Source organism: Paroedura picta, chromosome 6 (assembly GCF_049243985.1).
Source record: "Paroedura picta isolate Pp20150507F chromosome 6, Ppicta_v3.0, whole genome shotgun sequence".
NCBI classification, from domain to species: Eukaryota; Metazoa; Chordata; class Lepidosauria; order Squamata; family Gekkonidae; genus Paroedura; species Paroedura picta.
The window spans coordinates 128,496,394-128,515,772 of NC_135374.1; the positions used below are offsets into that span (position 1 = coordinate 128,496,394).

The 19,379-nt window shown below is 46.6% G+C and overlaps 1 protein-coding gene across 3 annotated transcripts in view; it reads left to right on the forward strand.

The window, feature by feature from the left end:
• TDRD3 (tudor domain containing 3) overlaps window positions 1–19,379 on the forward strand; it is a 139,347-nt gene that overhangs the window by 94,489 nt on the left and 25,479 nt on the right. For all 3 annotated transcript variants that reach the window (XM_077344125.1, XM_077344126.1, XM_077344127.1), the window contains exons 10-12: window positions 1,576–1,701; window positions 10,542–11,371; window positions 13,870–13,995. In XM_077344125.1, coding sequence (XP_077200240.1) covers window positions 1,576–1,701; window positions 10,542–11,371; window positions 13,870–13,995 — 1,082 coding nt within the window. The remainder of the gene's footprint in view (window positions 1–1,575; window positions 1,702–10,541; window positions 11,372–13,869; window positions 13,996–19,379) is intronic.

Consider the following 19,379-nt stretch of genomic DNA (forward strand, 5'->3'; position numbering starts at 1 on the left):
TCATAGGGCTTGGTCCCTTGGCCCCAGATCATCCTCGTCACTCTCCTCTGTACCCTTTCAATTTCAAGTTCTGCAGCTTGTGGCTATGAAGCCAAATTAAGGTCAATATGGAACCAAATAAATGGCTTTAAAAAAAAAAAAACTCTCGGAAGTTAAGGTATATTGAAGGGGCAAATCACATGTTCAAACAACCAGCATATGAAAGGGCTGGCACTGAAAGATTTTAGTGGGGCTGAAAACTTCTGATACAACTACAAAACTGACCGTAGTTCCTTCAAGGGTCAGCGTTGTCTGCTCAGATGTGGCTGAGGGTCTCCGGCTGAGGATTGAACCTGGCACCTTCCGCATGCCAAGCAGGAGTTCTGTTGCTGAGCCAGGACCACTTCACTTAAATAATTTAAAGAAAGGGAATTGATAGTGCTGAACTGTTGGCCTGTGAGCCAAGCGCAAACCACACCCATTCATGTCAGGGCGTTAGAAGAACCCTGCAGACACTCCCAGACATATTTATTTACAAGCGACACCTTGTGTGTGCTCTCCTTGATAAGTCTTTCAACCATCAGACTTCAGAAGCTGGGGTTTTGTACCCCACTTTTTACTACCAGAAGGAGTCTCAGTGGCTTACAATTACCTACTTTTCCTCTCCCCACAACAGTCACCTTATGTAGGAGATGAGGCTGAGAGAGCTCTGAGAGAACTGTGACTGGCCCAAGGTCACCCAATGGGCTGCATGAGGAAGAATGGGGAATCCAACCCAGTTCTCCAGATTAGAGGCTGCAGCTTTTAACTACTATCCCAAGCTGGATGTCTACAGAAACTGAACTGTTGGCTAATAAGCCAAGCGTGAACCAGATAGGTTCATGTGAGTGAGTTTAAGGAATCACACAGAGTGCTCCCAGATATATAGATTTACAGTGAGTCCTTAATCTGCATGGTCATCATCAGTAATGTTGTATTGGTGAAATTACGAACGTGGGCTTCCTTCCACTGGCTCTCTGTTGATCTTTAGTTCTGCATTTTGATATAGATGATTAAAAAGTTGCTGAGCCCTGCTCCAGTCCTTGTCTTGCTCTCTGGAGCAGCAGCATATAAGTCCTTGCTTCTCTCCCCCCCCCCCCCCGACAGTCCCGTTTGCCTGTCTTCCTAAGACCTGTGTTCCATACTCTTGGCCATCTTTATTGCCTTCCTCTGAACCCATTCCAGTTGAGCTGTGGTGCACTAGTAACAACTTTAATCAATTAAAAATGGGTTTCTGAGAGCAACACAATAGTCTTTTTTTAATAGTTGGTTTTCATGGCTAACTATCGGTGTGTTTATGATTACGGTAAGGCAGTGTTTCACACCAGGATGAAATGCTTTAGTATTGATGTCATTGACAATACTCAGTGGAAGAATCCTCCCAGCAACTGAGTTCTGGGTGTATTTTTTCCCCTTGAATAACGGGGCCCCTAATTGCATTTCTTGTCTTCTCCTGGATAAAAAAACGTAGTGATTGCGATAACATTTCAAGTCACCTCATTGCCTCAAATGGTTGTATTTGTCCATGTCTCCTTTGTTCATGTGGCTGATCTCCAGGGAAAGGGAAAGGCAGAGGCCGGATCCGACCGGAAGATGAAGAAGAGATGGGGAATGCCCGGCCTTCAGCTCCAAGCACATTGTTTGATTTCCTGGAGTCCAAAATGGGCACTCTCACAGTAGAAGGTATGTAAATGCCTGGGGGACCAGCTTGGGTCTGAAAGCTGATTGGTTTTGTCAGGGAGCGGAAGGGATCTAGTCGATTAAGTCATCCAACTTTGGCAGCATTGTTATGGCCTGTGACGGACTGATCCTTGTATGTAAGCCTCGCCATGCATGCCGGTCCCAGACCTTGGTGCCAGCGGTCATAGCCTGGGGCTCATGATTTGGTCGACATTGTGAGACAGTACAAAGGAATGGCAACTTTGAATAGGGATAGTTTTGATCTGTATTGAACAGGCAACATGCAGAAAGAAGAAGTAAGAAAAGTGTAGGTGCAAAAGCCTTAAATACATTTGAGATTGGGGAATGTACTAAAAACAGTAAACTATACAAATTGGGGATTAAGCTGTCATTGAGCAATTTAAACCAATTCCTAGTGTCAGCTATCCTGCAGACTAGATCAGCCATTCTCAACCTTTCTTTGACCATGGCCCTTTTAGGAGCTCTTCTCAGGCTTCAGACCCTCCTGCAGTAGGCTGGCCACTTGCACAATGAGCTAGACTAACAGAGGCCTAAGCCAGCCTAGCTCAACTTTTTTACCATTGAGAAGACCCTGAAACATTCTTCTGGCTTCCAGAAACCCCAGAAGTAGCATGATGGTGCAGTGTATGGTTGGGAAGCAAAGCTGTGGACACACCCACCTGGGGCCCCTCTCCTTCCCACCCCCATATGTAGGGCCATCAAGACATCTGGGTTTCACAAAACCCTGATTGAGAAAGCCTGGCTTATGCAAGAGAGACATTCAACCAAGGGAAGCGCGTGCGTTCATATTTTTTCTTGAGTGCATTAAGGTTTCAGACAGTGGTCTTTTCACATCATTAGTAACTGGTCCTTTCAACTGGAGCTGTCAAAAATTGAACCTGGGAACTTTTGTATTACTCTGAGTGGGACCTTCTCTATAATTGCAATAATTCCCTGGCTTGGTAAAGTCCTTGCATTATAACTGAGCGCCTTCTGAGAGAGACTGGCCAAGTACCAGTGAGAGCAATGCAGAACCCAAATTGGGGGCTTGATCCAGACTATGCTGAGTACTTTTTCTGTGGAATAGAACATTTCTGTGGCTCCTCCCACTGCCACCTTCTGAGCACCCCAAAATGGTGGCCCTGGGTAACAGGGAACACTTAGGAATGGCATGAAAAGCAAATTGGGCTTGGAACAGGAGAAAGAAATTGGTGAAAAGTACCCCATCAGAAGAATTTGGTCTACATCCAGCTTCATATTCTGATCCATAACTTTGGTATTTGGTATAGCGACTTCTGCTGTGTGCTGGTTTTTATTGAATGTTTGTTATGCTTTTTCAGCAGAAAAGCATTTCATAAATTAAGGTGCTGGTACTGACCTTTTAAGGTCATACGCGGTCAGGGCTGAGCATTTCCGAGGGACTGCTTGACTGACTATGTCCCTCAAAGGACATTGTGATTGTCCAGCTTGAACAAATTAGCGAACCCTGGCCCAAAAGAAGTAGGTCTGGCCTCAACCAGGGCCAGGGCATTTTGGCCCTGGCCCCGGCCTGGTGGAATGAGCTCCTGGGGGAGCTGAGGGCCCTGATGGAACTGAGTGAGTTCTGCAGGGTCTGTAAGACAGAGCCGTTCTGCCAGGCATTTGGTGGTGGCCAATGAACATCTGGATGGCTTGGTTAACATCATCTGGGCTCCCTCTAGACAGATACTCCCCTCTGAAAATCGGGATGCTCGGAGGTTTGCCTACACAATTGGCATGATTGTTTTTATGGTGATTTTTAATTAATTGTTTTTATGTGTTATGTTTTATGTAACAACTAGATATTAAGCCCGCTGCACCCAAAATACAGCGGGCGCTAGCGGGGTGGATGGCTGGGCGGGAGGGAGGGAGGGAGAGAGAGAACGAACGAACGAACGAACGAACGAACCGAGACCTCTCGCACAGCCCGTGGCTCCTGATTAGCTACTTGGCCCCAGAGTGAGTGACACTTGGAGGGCCCGAGTTTTTATCACGGACTCGCCCCGCCCCTTTCTCCGCCCATACTGGCCTTACGGCTTTATTTCTACCACTCCACAGGAGAGGTTTACAGATGGTTAGGATGGTAAGGATAACAATGTTGGAAACCGCTGTGAGCTTGCATTGATAGCAGGTGTGGGGTATAAACTGAAAAATAAAATAAATAAAAAAATTATGTTAATAATTTTAAAAATCAAGAACAGATGTTTGTAGTGATTACTATTTCCATTTTCCTTCATGATCCGCAAGGCTACTTTATTTATGGATAACAGGGGTCCTCAATATTTTGCCCGCCATTGGCCTGGGGTTGGTGAACACTGCCACAAAATATCAGCCACAGGAAGTGGAGCGTGCCACGAATGGCTTTCCTTTAGTCACCCAGTGAAGATCCTTGTTCTGTGGTGGCAGTTGCAGTGAAATCCACATTTTAAATATTTAAATCTCCCTTGGGCTGTCAGGAGCTTTGCTAGATGAGAGCTGCACCTGGTTCCACCCACTTTTAAACAATGCTTGGCAGGCTCCCAGAAAAGGGTTGGTGGATTCTGTGGTATCCATGCCTCACATTGTAGACTTCAATCAACTGAGAATATTTCTGTGGTATCTCTTCTGGGTTCTACTTGGATCAGCGGGGACGCAATGATGCTTTACCAGGACAGATTGTCCTGCTTGGAATTAGAGAGCATGTGCAAGATGTTTATTGCATTCTGCATAAAATGGGACTTGTTATTGCATTTATGACCTGTTTGTGAATGTCTATATGAATATGAGATCCTAAATACATGGGAGTTTACCAGATTTCAAACTCTGAGACAGTGGGTAACAGTAAACGGTGGGATGAAACGGGGTAGACTCCTTGAGCTTCTTGGGAGTGGGGGAGAATATGTGTAGGTACTATAGTCCTTTACACTTCTTGTTTCTCATTGGGTGAGCTCTTAATAGTGCTTGAAGGAGTCTTATTGTTTTTAAGATAAGTGATCCCCTGTAAACATTCTTACAATGAATGGAAATGGGATTTGTAGGTAGGCATGCACTTTCCTATGGGTAGCAGCTGTTTTGTTCTCAGGTAGATAGTTGGACTGTTTATTGAATTGTATTGGAGGTGAGCACTGGAAATATGTAGTAGTCAGGGTCTCTTGATTCAGGTCAGCCTTTCAACTTTTTACCATTGAGTAACCCTTGAAAAATTCTTCAGGCTTTGAGGAACCCCCCAAGTGCCATAATCATGCGCAATATGGTTGGAAACATAGCTGTTATACACACCCATCAGGGGACCCCTTCCCTTCCCTTCCCACCCAATCCAGGCCTATCATGGGCCATTTTGGGAGGGGGCTGGGGCGGGTTGACCATATGTGGTCATATCACCTGATAAGTGTTTAACAAATAGTAATAAAGTGCTAAGGGCAAGTTGGGAGGAGAAAGAGGCGGGTGCTGTCTGAGATAAAAACTCAGAGGGGCGAATCAGGAGCCACGAAGAGGCTCCTGATTCGCCACTCCGAGTGGCACTCGGGGGCCAAGTGACCAATTGGGTCCCCATTGGTTATTTGGCCCATCTTCGGCTCTGCGCTCCGGCGAGGCACACGTCCTCGCCTCTGCGCTCCTGCTCCAACAAGGCCTTCGCCGGGGGGAAAGGAGCAGGGCTGCCACGTCGAAGACACAGCAGCCCTGCTTCTTTCCTCCCGCCGAGGCACCCAACTTGCCCGGGGTGCTGGAGGCGGCAGCCAATGACGCCGCCACCCGGGGAGGGGCACCTTGCACCCTTCCCAAGATGAACTCCACGCCCGGATGACCGAGGTAAGTGCCCGGCCACCGCAAACCAACCCCCCCACCTACCGCTGCAGTCTTCCGCCCCCCAACCCACCCCCCGCGCCGTGCCACCGAGACGCACCCACTCTGCCGCGGCCGCCCTGCTGCCCCACGCATGCAGCTACCTTCGCTGGAACGCCTGCCTGCCCGCCTGCCGCCGCCTTCTCCCGCCACCTCGCCCATCCGCTGCTCCGTTGGGGGCCGCGTCCAGCCTTCCAGGGCCGCCGCCCACACCTTCGACTGCGCCCTGCTGCGCATGTGTGCAGGGGGGGGCGCACTTCCTTCCGCGGGCTCCTGATCCCGCCCCTTTTTACAAATGGGCTTTCCCCCTAGTTTAAAAATAATTCCCACCCATTTGGGAAACCTTTCCAGGGCCATCAAGAAACCCCAGGGTTTTAAGAACTCCTTATTCAGGTGGTTTCTCAAACCAGAGTTACTAATTCAGATTTTGCATGTTTGATTCAGTCAGTTTTTTGATTCTGGAAAGTCAGTGGTCTTGTATAACGCCATTCCTACCTTGTCAGACTTTATAGCAGTGATTTTGGACTTGGAAATCTCTCAACCTCCAAATAAACATTGATTTTATTAGCCATCATGTTTCCAATCCGGTGAATTTTTGTGCCTTCCTTTAGAGGGGAAGGTCAGTTCAGCATGATGATTTCATGCTTCCAGATTTGTATCATCAGCCTAAATAAAAGGTTGACAGCTTAAAAGGGAAATGCTTGTCATCTTAAAACTGCCAGGTGGAAAACAAAAGCATTCTCATGTACCATTTCATGAAGAGTCAGAAACGTTTTCCAAACCATAATAGCTCAAGGGAGGGTTGACTGTGCAACCAAACAGGTCATCACTCAAAAAAACCAAATTACGTATTAATAGGAGGATGCCATCGAAAGCTAGGTTGACACCTTTTTCAGTTCTTGCTTTATGGAACGCATTTCATTGTGCTTAGAGTCAGTAACCTTATATATAGGAGAGAGCTGTGTTTAGTGTTCAAGAAAGCCAAGAAATCCCCAGTTCAATAGTCGTCTCCACCATCAGGTAGGGCAAGGGCAGCATCTTCGGTATAAATATTGATGTTTTTCAAGGGATTGTAGTCTCACAGTAATGCTTCTGTGCATATAATATTTTGAACTCGGCTATGTTTTCTTTTTGTCTCACTGGAACCATGTCTGGAGCTCTTACTTCCTGTCTGATCTTTTGCTATACAACTGTGGGGTTCTCCTTTTTGAGATTCTGCATTTCCGTGGAATGTCTAACCTTTTATGCAGAAGGAGACTGGGAATCTGACAACAATGTCTGGTGAAAACTCTACTCAGATTGGGTGGGCGGTTTGCAAAGATTTTTTTGAAGTTCCCTGTGGATAATCCTGAGTGTCTTGTCAACTCTGTGATGTTACCACAAAATCCTCTTTTTGTTTTGATTGATATTTCAACGTCTCAAGCAGCCCTCTGAACAGAGTTTGCATACCACCCAATTGACAAGTCACTTGATCACAGTTGAGCATTCATCAACTATTTCATGTCATTGAGGCCTAGTTGGCTCTTTCCTTTTTTTTAGTTACTGCGTTCTCTGTTCTTCTAGTGAAGGAGCTGCTTGTTCATGCGCACAGGATTCTGGGGCAGGCACAGTAACACAGCAACGCTACAGGCCGCCAGCTATATCAGCCGGCACATATTGTGTATGTAAAGTGTAGTCAAATTGCAGTGGCCCCATCAAAAGGCTCTCAAGGCAAGAGAGAAGCAGGGGTGGTTTGCCATTGCTTTCCTTGGAAGAATCTTCTTTGAAGGTCTCCCTTCCAAGTAGCCACCCTGCTTAGCTTCTGAGACAGCTTCTGTCAAGGTAGGGGCATACCATACTGCCTTTCTTCCCTGTATTGTCATTGGCAGAAAACTAATCTGATTTTTACCCTCTCATTCCCATCAGTAGGACTCATGTCTTTAAGGCTTCATTTTGGCTGGAGAGTCCTAGTAGGAGAAGTATCATCCAGAGCAGTGGTCCCCAACCTTTTTATCACTGGGGACCACTCAACACTTGACAATTTTACTGAGGCTTGGTGGGGGGGGGGTAGTTTACTCCTCTGCTCTCAACCACTGCCCTAACGCTCTCTGATCGCTTTGGTAATGTTTAAACATCCCTTCAAATAAGATACAGACACGCCACAACAATGAACATAAGGAACATTTTATTTTCATGGAAATTGTAACTCATGACAATGACAAGTCAATGGGAACCCTGAGCTTGTTTCTCTGCAACGAGATAGTCCCCTGTGCGCCTGCCAGATCGTGGATGAAGTAAAGGGCCGGGGGGGGGGGGGAGAAGGCATCCTTCGCAGCCCACCTCCAGTTAGTCAACGGACCACATGTGGTCCGCAGCCCACAGGTTGGGGATCACTAAACCAGAGAACTGGAATGATGGCTGATCTCAGTTGAGCTATACTTTTCTATTTGTAGGGACTAAAAGAGATGAAGCATCATATGTTCATGGCAGAATACTGAGTGGAAGCATGGTAGGAGATCAGGTGGCTTGTTAATGATGTGTTTCACCAACCAGTGTGATACCTGCTTTAAAGCATTTGTCTGAGGCAGCCACCCAGCAGGGACATGCCTGCATTAGTGGGGAACAGACTTTCAGTGATGCAGAGAAAAGGGATACTTAAGATGGTAACAACCTCGTGCCTTCCTAAAATGGGCTCGTTTTTACTGCTTGTGAGATGCCTGTTTACCGTGTGTGTGTGTGTGTGTGTGTGTGTGTGTGTGTGTGCAGGCAAGTCATTTCCTACATTAATTGCCTCCAAAATGTCCTAGCATCAACAGCCTTGCTCTGCTCTTGCAAACTGAGAGCTGTAACTATCTTTGTTGATTCATTTTATTACGTGGATCTTTCAAATAAATAGCATTGGAGAATATTTAAATACTTGTCGAGTTAGTGGTCAGTTCAGTGCATCATAGAATCATAGAATTGTAGAGTTGGAAGGGGCCATACAGGCCATCTAGTACACCCCCCTGCTCAACGCAGGATTAGCCCTAAGCATCCTAAAGCATCCAAGAAAAGTGTGTATCCAGCCTTTGCTTGAAGACTTCCAGTGAGGGGGAGCTCACCACCTCCTTAGGCAGCCTATTCCACTGCTGAACTACTCTGGCTGTGAAATTTTTTTTTCCTGGTATCTAGCCTATATCGTTGTACTTAAAGTTTAAACCCATTACTGCGCGTCCTTTCCTCTGCAGCCAATGGGAACAGCACCCTGCCCTCCTCCAAGTGACAACCTTTCAAATACTTAAAGAGGCTAAAATGTCCCCTCTCAACCTCCTTTTCTCCAGACTGAACATTCCCAAGTCCCTCAACCTATCCTCATAGGGCTTGGTTCCTTGGCCCCAGATAATCTTCGTCGCTCTCCTCTGTACCCTTTCAATTTTATCTACGTCCTTCTTGAAGTGAGGCCTCCAGAACTGCACACAGTACTCCAGGTGTGGTCTGACCAGTGCCGTATACAATGGGACTATGACATCTTGTGATTCTGATGTGATGCCCCTGTTGATACAGCCCAAAATGGCATTTGCCTTTTTTACCGCTGCATCACACTGCCTGCTCATGTTTAGTTTACAATCCACAAGTACCCCAAGGTCTTGTTCACACACAGTTACCTAGAAGAGTATCCCCCATCCAGTAGGCATGCTTTTCATTTTTCTGACCCAGATGCAGAACTTTACACTTATCTTTATTAAATTGCATCTTGTTCTCATTTGCCCATTTTTCCATTGTGTTCAGATCTCGTTAAACTCTGTTTCTATCTTCCAAGAGCCTCTTGTGGCGCAGAGTGGTAAGGCAGCCGTCTGAAAGCTTTGCCCATAAGGCTGGGAGTTCAATCCCAGCAGCCGGCTCAAGGTTGACTCAGCCTTCCATCCTTCCGAGGTCGGTAAAATGAGTACCCAGCTTGCTGGGGGGTAAACGGTCATGACTGGGGAAGGCACTGGCAAACCACCCCGTATTGAGTCTGCCATGAAAACGCTAGAGGGCGTCACCCCAAGGGTCAGACATGACTCGGTGCTTGCACAGGGGATACCTTTACCTTTACCTATCTTCCGGAGTATTTGCCAGTCCTCCCAATTTGGTGTCATCTGCAAATGAGTAGTCCCTCTACCCCTTCATCTAAATCATTAATAAATGTGTTAAAAAGTACCGGGCCGAGCCCCGACCCCTGAGGTACCCGACTACTCACCTCCCTCCAGTCTGATGAAACACCATTGACAACAACTCTTTGAGTGCGGTTCTCTAACCAATTCCCTATCCACTTAACTATCTGAAAATCCAGATTGCACTCCTTCAACTTATCCATCAGAACATCATGGGGAACCTTATCAAAAGCTTTACTAAAATCCAAGTAAACCACATCAACCAAATTTCCACGATCCAGCAAACTTGTTACTTGGTCAAAAAAGGAAACCAGGTTGGTCTGACAGGACCTGTTGGGGACAAATCCATGCTGACTTCCTTGGATCACCAAATTGTCCTCCAGATGTTTGCAGATCGCTCCCTTTAATATCTGCTCCATTATCTTCCCCACAACAGAGGTCAGACTCACTGGTCTGTAGTTTCCCGGGTCATCCTTCCTCCCTTTTTTGAAGATCGGAATAACATCCTTGCCTTGCTGAGCATCCTTGCTGAGCCTTTTATGAAGTGTATAACTTTGGTTTTAATTGTATCCCAGTTGTACCTGTGAAAATATTCCAGTTACTGCTCAATATGGAATCTGAGTCGTTTTTTAAACATCTGGTATAAACATATTTTGTACGGACAGTTGATTGCCTTCCTCGGTGGCTTGGATCTTTGCAAATGACAGTTTTGTACCAGTTGTGAACAGGGACACAACTTTAACCACTGCATGTTATTTCGAAGCCAGATGGACAACCTCATTCCGTTTTCCTAATTAAATGCCTCAAGTGCTTAAACTACCCTCGTTTGATACAAATTAGTTGTGCCGCTAATTGGCTCGTGTTTTTGTTTTGTTTTGTTTTGTTTTCTAGAACCGAAGTTGCAGACATCATTGCATCCGGGACAACACAGAGCAGCGAACACTGAGCAAAATGGCATTAGAAGTTACAACCATCAGAGACATGCTCCTCGCAATGACAGACAGCCAAGGAATGAGAAGCCCCCTCGTTTTCAGAGAGAGAGCCAGATTTTGAGGCACATTGGGGAAGGGAGTGGGATGTTGAGAGCCAAAGCTTCTGAAAGACAGAATTCCTTGTGCCCTGACCAGTGGACTGAAGACAGAAATAAGTGTGATGGGCTTTATCCTCGGAAGGATCTTGTGTACCCTACAGCCATCTACCCCGGTGACTTTCATTTCAAGCGGAGGGACAACCTGTTGCAAAACAGACAAGGAAAAACGGGGTCATTCATGGAAATGAAAGACAACTCCGATGTTCAAGAGGCAACTGAAAACAACAACCAGAAACCTGGAAGTCGGGAAAGTCAGATGCATCCGCCGGAGAGTTTCCATGATAGGAAAACTCTAATGCTAGCCAACGAAACTTTGGCCACCTTGAAAAATGAGCAGCACTTTGGTATGAATGTGGAGTATCAAAATCCTGTTAGAACTGATCGTTTTAGCTCTATCCCAAATGGCGATCTGGAACATTTTCAGAAAGGAAGGAGGGTTGGACCTATTAAATTACCTACACCCAATATGGCTACATCATTTGATGTAAAAATGTATTACGATGCTGGTCCTAAGAAGAGATCTGGGCCCATTAAGCCAGAAAAAATGTTGGAACCATGTAATTCGGGGGAGTATGGAAAAGGTTGGCAGCCAGGGGATGAATGCTTCGCCCTGTACTGGGAAGATAACAAGGTATGTCCTGTTCAAAACAAAAAGTAATATAGAGGATGGTTTATTTGGTGGATGAACTGTCGTTCAGTGTGGGTATTGGGAAAACTGACATTCTCTGACAAACGAATTGCTCCTCAGTTTGATGCTTCCATATCCTGCCTTGAAAGATTAGGAACTGGATGTGTCCATCTAACAAGTTTTTAATCTCTATAATGCTGCATGTCCAGGAATAGACCTTTTTAAAATGTAATTTGGCTGATTAGGTGTGTGTGTCAGGGGAGAGTTGCTAAATGGTTCAGTTGGTTAGCTCGGAGGAAAATGTGTAGCCACTTGGTCTCCTCTATAGACAGAACGAGGCTGCAAACATTTGAGCTGATCCTGTGTCATTCATTCAGTGGTGTAGTAGTTCGTGTTGGTTGAATGTGTGAGTAGCACAGGACTCTGCTGTGGAATTGCACTGGGCACCCGTTGGCCAGTAACACTTGCTTAACCTCATCTGACTTACAAGGTTATGAAAAGAGAGCAGAGGAGGGGAGACCCATATAAGCAACTTTGGCTTCCCGTTAGGGAGGAAAGGGAGTATAAATCCTTACCACAGTTCCTCTAAATATTAGCGAAACGGCAATATGGCCGGCGCTGTCCGGTACACAGGAACCTGTCTGGGACATAGCGACCTGCTGTCTGGCTGGTGGCTTCTGCCCACGGGGCCAATCCGGCCGCGCCCAGTGAAGCTGGGGGCAACCAGATTGGCCCGGCCCCTAGAACAACGGCCTCCATCACGCAGCCATGAGCCGCGCACCTAGCCTTGCCAGCAGACGCTCCCTCGCCACCGAGGTCACTGCTCCTGTGCTGCCGGGCCTTCCTCCACAGACCACTCTCTGCCTCAGCAGCTGCGTCAGCCGAAGAGCCTCCCCAGGGAGGGGCCGCCTGGCCAGCCTGCCCACCCACATGCTGCCTTGTCGCTGACTGCGCCGCAGCTCTGCCAACTGCCCGATGACCATGCCGCTACTCCTCTCCGAAGCCCTCCCCCACCATGCGCTGCATCACCCGCCAGCCATGCCAATGACAGCCCCTCCACGGAGACCGCCTGCCTGCACGGTACCTCATCGCCTGGGCCGCCCGCCCCCCCCCCAAACGGCCTTCCACATTGGCCTGCCTTGGTGCGAGCCTGCCCGCCACTGAGATTCACCCACCCAATATCGCGGCCAGCCAGTCGCTCCCCCATCTGCCCGACCGACTCTGTGCCACCAGTCCAGCACCGAGAACCACCTGCCCACCTTTGCGGCCAGCTAGTCACTCCCAGCACTGAGAACCACCTGCCCAGCTGCATCTGCACTGCCACCCCACCGCCGAGAACTACCTGCCCACCATCATGCCCAGCCAGTTGCCCCCCGGCTGTCTGCCTGCCTGGCCGCGTAATGGCTGGGTGGCTTTCGGCAGTGGCCGGGCGGAGTGGAGCTGGCCAGGTAGCTGGAGGCAGTCGGCCAGCTGCACGAGGCTCGCACCGTGGACGGCCCACATCCGAGGTCCTTTAGGGGAGGTGCGGTGGCCCCAGCGGCAGGCTACTGCCTGGCCGGGCAGCGGCCGACCCTCGCCAATCCAGGGACACCGTCAAGGGCCTGGATGCAATGGCCTTTCCTCCTAGAAACTGAATCAATATTATATTGACCTAAAAAACCACAACTGTGTATTTCAGTAGTGAAGGAAATGTGAGATGCTTGAGAGAACATGATCAAATCTCTTGAATCCATTTTCATCTGAAATACAGTAAAAGAAGAAGATGGTTCTTATATGCTGCTTTTCTCTACCCGAAGGAGTCTCAAAGCGGCCTACATTCGCCTTCCCATTCCTCTCCCCACAACAGAGACCCTGTGAGGGAGGGGAGGCTGAGAGAGCCCTGATAATACTGAAGAAGAAGAAGAGCTGGTTCTTATAGGCCGCTTTTCTCTACCTGAAGGAGTCTCCAAGCGCCTTACAGTCGCCTTCCCTTTCCTCCCCCCACAACAGACACCCTGTGAGGGAGGGGAGGCTGAGAGAGCCCTGAGATTCCTGTTTGGTCAGAACAGCACTATTAGGTTGGCTCAAGGTTGACTCAGCCTTTCATCCTTCCGAGATCGGTAAAATGAGGACCCAGCTTGCTGGGGGTTCAACAGTAATGACTGGGGACGGCACTGGCAAACCACACCGTATTGAGTCTGCCATGAAAACGCCAGAGGGCGTCACCCCAAGGGTCAGACATGACTCGGTGCTTGCACAGGGGATACCTTTACCTTTACCTTAGGCTCATGTCATTAAAAATGATTGCTGATGATTCTGTTGATAAAAACTTCTTTTGTAAATTGGATATAAGATATTTTAGAAGAGTACATGTTGGCTCCCTAACATGATCTGTTTATTTCCTCCTGGAGTGTGAGGAATCCTAATTCTGTTTCACAGTGCATGCATTCTGTGTCAGTAGCGTGGTGTTGTTTGCCTGCAGTTACGAGGCACAAACCCCTAAAAGGTATTGTTTCTTCCAGTTTTATCGGGCAAAAATTGAAGCTCTTCATTCCTCTGGGATGACCGCCGTTGTTAAGTTCTGTGATTACGGGAACTATGAAGAGGTGTTACTAAGCAACATCAGACCCATTCAAGCTGACACCTGGGTACGTGATAATAAATTGTATACAAAGAGATAAAGTACATAGTTCTTGCGAACAATGAAGCCATAAACAGATGACTGGTAATCCCGCAAAGGGTTCTGAAGTAAAAGCCTGAAGAAAAGAATTCTAGAACTGATTTAAGACCTTCTGAATCACATATCCATCTCTAACAATGCCTTAAAAGATGCACGGGGGTCTTACACTCATGTAATTTAAAAAAATGTACAATTGTTTGGGCACTATATCCCTGGGTTGTTAGCCAAGTAATGTTGATATGAGAAACTGATGGCATACTTTTTAAATTTACCCTGTTGTAGCAAATTAAGGATTCAAGTTGACTGCTTCCATATGGCTTTGTTTACATTTTAGAGTATAATGAATTCATAAGATTTAAATCCCAAAGGTTTTTTTTTAAATCTCTGTATGTACAGCTAAAAAATGTTTCTACAGTTGTTTTACCTGTGATTGCTTTAAAAATGCTATATTGCCTAGGTTTGAGAATAATCAAAGACCTAAAGTGCTTCATAGGAATATTTCATGGCAAAGCGCAGTGATCTGTTTGGGTCTAGAGCAGGGGTAGTCAACCTGTGGTCCTCCAGATGCTGGCAGGGGCTCACGGGAATTGTAGTCCCTGAACATCTGGAGGACCACAGGTTGACTACCCCTGCTCTAGAGAATGGCTGCAGAACAGGTTTTGTAATCAGCTTCATCAAACTTTCACTTGATTTTAATGGGGCCGTCTACAAAATCAGGTGTTTCATCTAGCCCTGTACTTAAGAGTGAACATTCTAATTGGCTTTTTTATCTTTTAACATTAACCTCAGAACTATTTTGCATGCCTCTTGACAGGGCAGTAGAAAAAAATGGTTTTTTTAATCTCTCATTTTTCTCTACTATTTTATGACTTATTACCACAGTCTGAGTAGCAATTACCAGAACCCCTGCTTATGTGCTTCTCTGTTATATATGGGGTCAAGAAGGCACATATCCTGTAGGTTTCTGTTCGTGTGAATGTACCCTGGTCCCAACATACTATGCTAGCTTGATCACAAAGCAGAAGAAAAAATTCTCCTGTCTATCCACTTGCTGGTTTAGGGGGATACACTTAATCTGGAGAACGACAAACACAGAATGACTGTAATAGAACTTTTTTTTGACACGGTTCCTAGTAGCAGTATGGAGACCCTGAATGTCATGAAATCAGAGAATTTGTGGAGGGAAATAATTAGCCCATCAGTCATGGTAATAGCAGGCGTACAGTAATAATGCACAAAACTAGAAGCCCCCCCCCTCTCCCAATACAATACATCACTAAAAGAGTGGGGGGCAGGGAGAGGCTAAAGAGGTTAGAGTAAGAAACTAAAAGCTCTTTGGGAAAATTTCAGAGTTTACGGATGGGCTAGGGGCGTATTATAATTATTTACCTCAGAGAGCTAGAATTTTCCATGGAATTTCCAACCAGCCTATATTTGCTTGTTGTGAATGAGGCCCCTTTATTTGAGAATGCTTATGTATCCCTACATCTCTTTTGGCAGGAATAATATTGCAGCAGGATCATTTTGTGCCTAAAAGGACCTTGATTAATGGTTGTGAAGGTCCGGATGAATTGCTCAAGGGCTAGGTAAACTGAGCAGTGTGTTTCCCTCTGAAAGCTCCTTTTGCTTCCATTGAGTGTGGTGATGAGATAATAGTGAATTATTCCTGACCTTGCCCCATCTCTGCTGGCTGTCAGCCTCTGTCCTGTGGGTGATCCAGAACCGTTTGTCTGGGCCTTGTTTCACAGGCGGAGAAGAAATCGTCTGGATAGCTTATCTTCCCAGGCGTGGGGCAAACAACATGAGAGGGGGAGTTTGTAGAGCAGGTACCTGTAGCCTTGCCTCCACCAGTGCATTTCAAATCAGCACCTGGTCATTCTAGAGCCCAGACTGATCTGGGGCTTGGCACAGGTCTCGCCACAGTGTTGCTTGAAGCCTCTCATGTGCTCCTCACTGTCAATAGAGGGGAATAGTGGTGCATGCTCCCAACTGGGCTTGAGGATGCAGCACATGCTCTCTGCAGCATCCAAGGATGCTGGAAACCACAAAAGGTTTTTGGTTATGATTTCCAGCAAATTTGATAGGGCTGTGAGTCAGCAGCATATGGCAATCAGGACCTCAGCTGGGAAGGATTCCTGGGCGTGCTGTGATGATGCTGATGTCTACAGTGCTGATGCCATTGCAGTTCTCCAGAGATGAAGGTCCCATGGCACTTCAGACACCATCAAGAATAGTTCCTTCCTTGCTCTCTGACTCACTCTCCCCCCCCCCATCTCTCTTTTCGATCGGGATGGGCTGCAGGAGTCCACCCAACAAGATGGTTCTTGTGGCCTTCTTATTTGGTATTGAGGCGCTGCCCGTTCTGATCAGTTCATCCACTTGCGGCCAAATTGGGACCTGTGGCCTCAGAACTCCCCTGCCCAGTGCCTCTTTGCTTGCATTCATGCTGTAGCTGCACCAGTCCTAGCCCATGTCCTTCCCTGCAACAGTGGACATGCCCACATGCATGTGCAGCAGATGGGACCTGGAAAAGCAGTTGCTGTGGATTATAGTAAGATGCCTGGAGTGGTGAAAAAGGCAGGCCAGTGAGGTGATGGTTATCAGCAGCCCTTCAGAAACAGCGGCATGGTCTCACGTGAGTTCCACTGGCCAATGGTGTGTCCTGGTGTTCACTGCCTGATGCTTAGGTTGTGGCTTCAAGAGGACCATCCCTCAGTGGCACAGCACACCATTAGCTAAACTCAAGAAAAACAGCAGCCAGAACCCAAAGTATAAAATGGCATGTTTAGGATTTTAGATCTTATACGAGTATATAAACTCTCCTTTCGTTATGTCTACAGTCTAATATGGAAGCAGTGATCAGTAGAAGAAGTGTCTTTTTCTTTCCTTGTATTTTTTTCCTGTTTTATCTGGAGACATGCAGTCGAAGTGGGCATCTTTGCATTTGCTTGGTTTTCCTGGGATTGAGTGATCTAGCTTTTGACAAAAATCAATGAAAGGCCTTAACTGTTTGGGAACTATACAGGTTATGATTGAAGGTTCTTCACTATGGCTTGTTTCTGGATGGCAAAATAGCATTCATTGATGAATACCAAAGCTTTTGGTAGGATCACAGTGACCTAGTTCTGCCACAGCCGGTGCTTTTCAGTACACGAAATAAAAGGGCTACATCTGTCATTAAGAAAAGCAATAGAGTAAGGTTTTCTGTTAGCCCTTGCTATGTAGGCACACTAATCTTCCAGAGGAAAATTAATTTCGATTTTATAATCTTGCACTTCCTACAGTTTACGGATTGTTTGACCTATATATATATCTGTAATCTACTGTTTTGCTAAATGTAGCGGTGATCACAAAATAAAGGTATATGATCAATGCAACAAACCAGACCCAAAATAAAATGCCATCTGAGAAAGAAAACTGCCCCCCTCTCTCCTTCAACATTTAAAATGGAAAAGCATGCACTGTTTAGAGATGTCCGATTAAATTAAGTCTGTTCTATAGAAATGTAAAATAAACACGCAATAATGAAACCTGAAGTGTTGGCCCATGTTTCTCAAATTTCAGGAAGTCGCTCTTTATAAAGGCTCCATAATAGCCATTGCCAGCACCTAGTTCCATTCTCACAACCTGCCTGTTTTTCTCCCCCAGTAATCTCTTGAGCATTTGGCTTCACTTCCAGAGGTCGGATTTCAGCATTGGATATGAAATCCAGTTTTACTTGAGTCTCGGATGGGTTCTGTTGGTGTTGCAGAAGTATTCCAGTGACACCAAAGGAAGAGTGCTACAGTAATAGGCACCATCGTTGCTTACCTCTTGCACTTCTTAACTGTTTGCATACTTCCTGGCGTTCCATGCACACCAGAGGGTCTTCTTCCCCTGACCTCAATTCAGTGGTTTCCAGTGTGCCCTTGAGCAAACAGAGGCTTTAGTGGAAGAGGAACCCTGCTCCATGGCAGGGACTGCCTAATGCACACAGAACTCATTCATAAGACTCCTGCCTCTGTCTTCACAGAATGCTTGTATGTTGGTACATCTGTTAAGGGACCGCCTTGCATTGCTTTGGGAGCATGCTCTATTAAGGGATTTGTTTGCATTAAGAGCATGATCTAAGCTAGAGGTCCCCAATCTTTTTGAGCCTGGGGGCACACTGAGAATTTTAAGAGAAGTGATTCGCGCAACACCAAAATGGCTTCTGTAGGAGGCAGATCCATATCTGAAATTGTTACTCTGGAGCAAATAGAATACCCTCCATCCTTACATCTTCTGGAAGGAAGGAAGGAAGGCTTGAAGGTGAAATTATCAACCAGTGGAAAACTCTTTTAATTTGAATGTGGGCAGCCACACTGCGCCTTACCGTGGCTCTACCACTTTCAGAAAAGTATGTCAGACACCAAGGGATGTATTGGTGGGCAGCATAGTACCATGGGCACTACATTAGGGAACCCTGCTGTAAGACATTCCCCAGTTTCTCGTCTAACATTACTGCTCTGCATCATTAGAACATTTCTTGGAGCACACTCATCACTTGGAGATTGCATACAATTAAAAATGTACCGCCCTGGTCTGAATTGCCCAGGCTAGTCCATTCTCATTGGATCTCAGAAGCTAAGGAGGATCAACCCTGGTTGTGGTTTGGATGGGAAACCACCAAGGAAGTCCATGGCCATGATGCAGAGGCAGGCAATGGCAAACCAATTCTAAACATCTCCTGCCTGGAAAACTCTACAGGCAGCCATAAATTGGCTGTGAATCTCAGATTTGGAAGGGGCCATCCAGGCTGTCTGCTCAATGCAGGATCAGCCTAAAGCATCCATGATAAGTAGCTGTCTGGCCACTGTTTGAAGACTTCCAGTGAGGGGGAGCTCTCCACCTTCTTACACAGCCAATTCCACTGCTGAACTATTCTGACTCTCCCCCCAATATCTAGCCAGTACGGTTCTACACATAGGTTAAACCCATTCTGCAGGTCCTGTCCTCTGCCACCTTCCTTTCAAATAAAAGAGGGGAAATGTCCTCTCAATCTCCTCCAGGCGGGATGTTCCCAAGTCTCAGCCTTTCTTCATAGAGCTTGGCCCACAGGCCCCGGATCATCCTCATCACTCCATGTCCATTTCTAAGTGAGGCCTCCAGAACTGTACACACTATCCCAGGTGCATTCTGACCAATGCACAGTACCCCAAAATCTTGGTCACACACACACACGCACTTCTACCCAGGAGTGTACCTCCCATCCAGCATGCATGCTTCTCATTTTTGTGACCTAGATGTAGAACTCTGCACTTCTCCTTATTGACTTGCATCTTGTTCTCATTTGCCCACTTTTCCAATGGGTTCAGATTTCATTGAACTCTT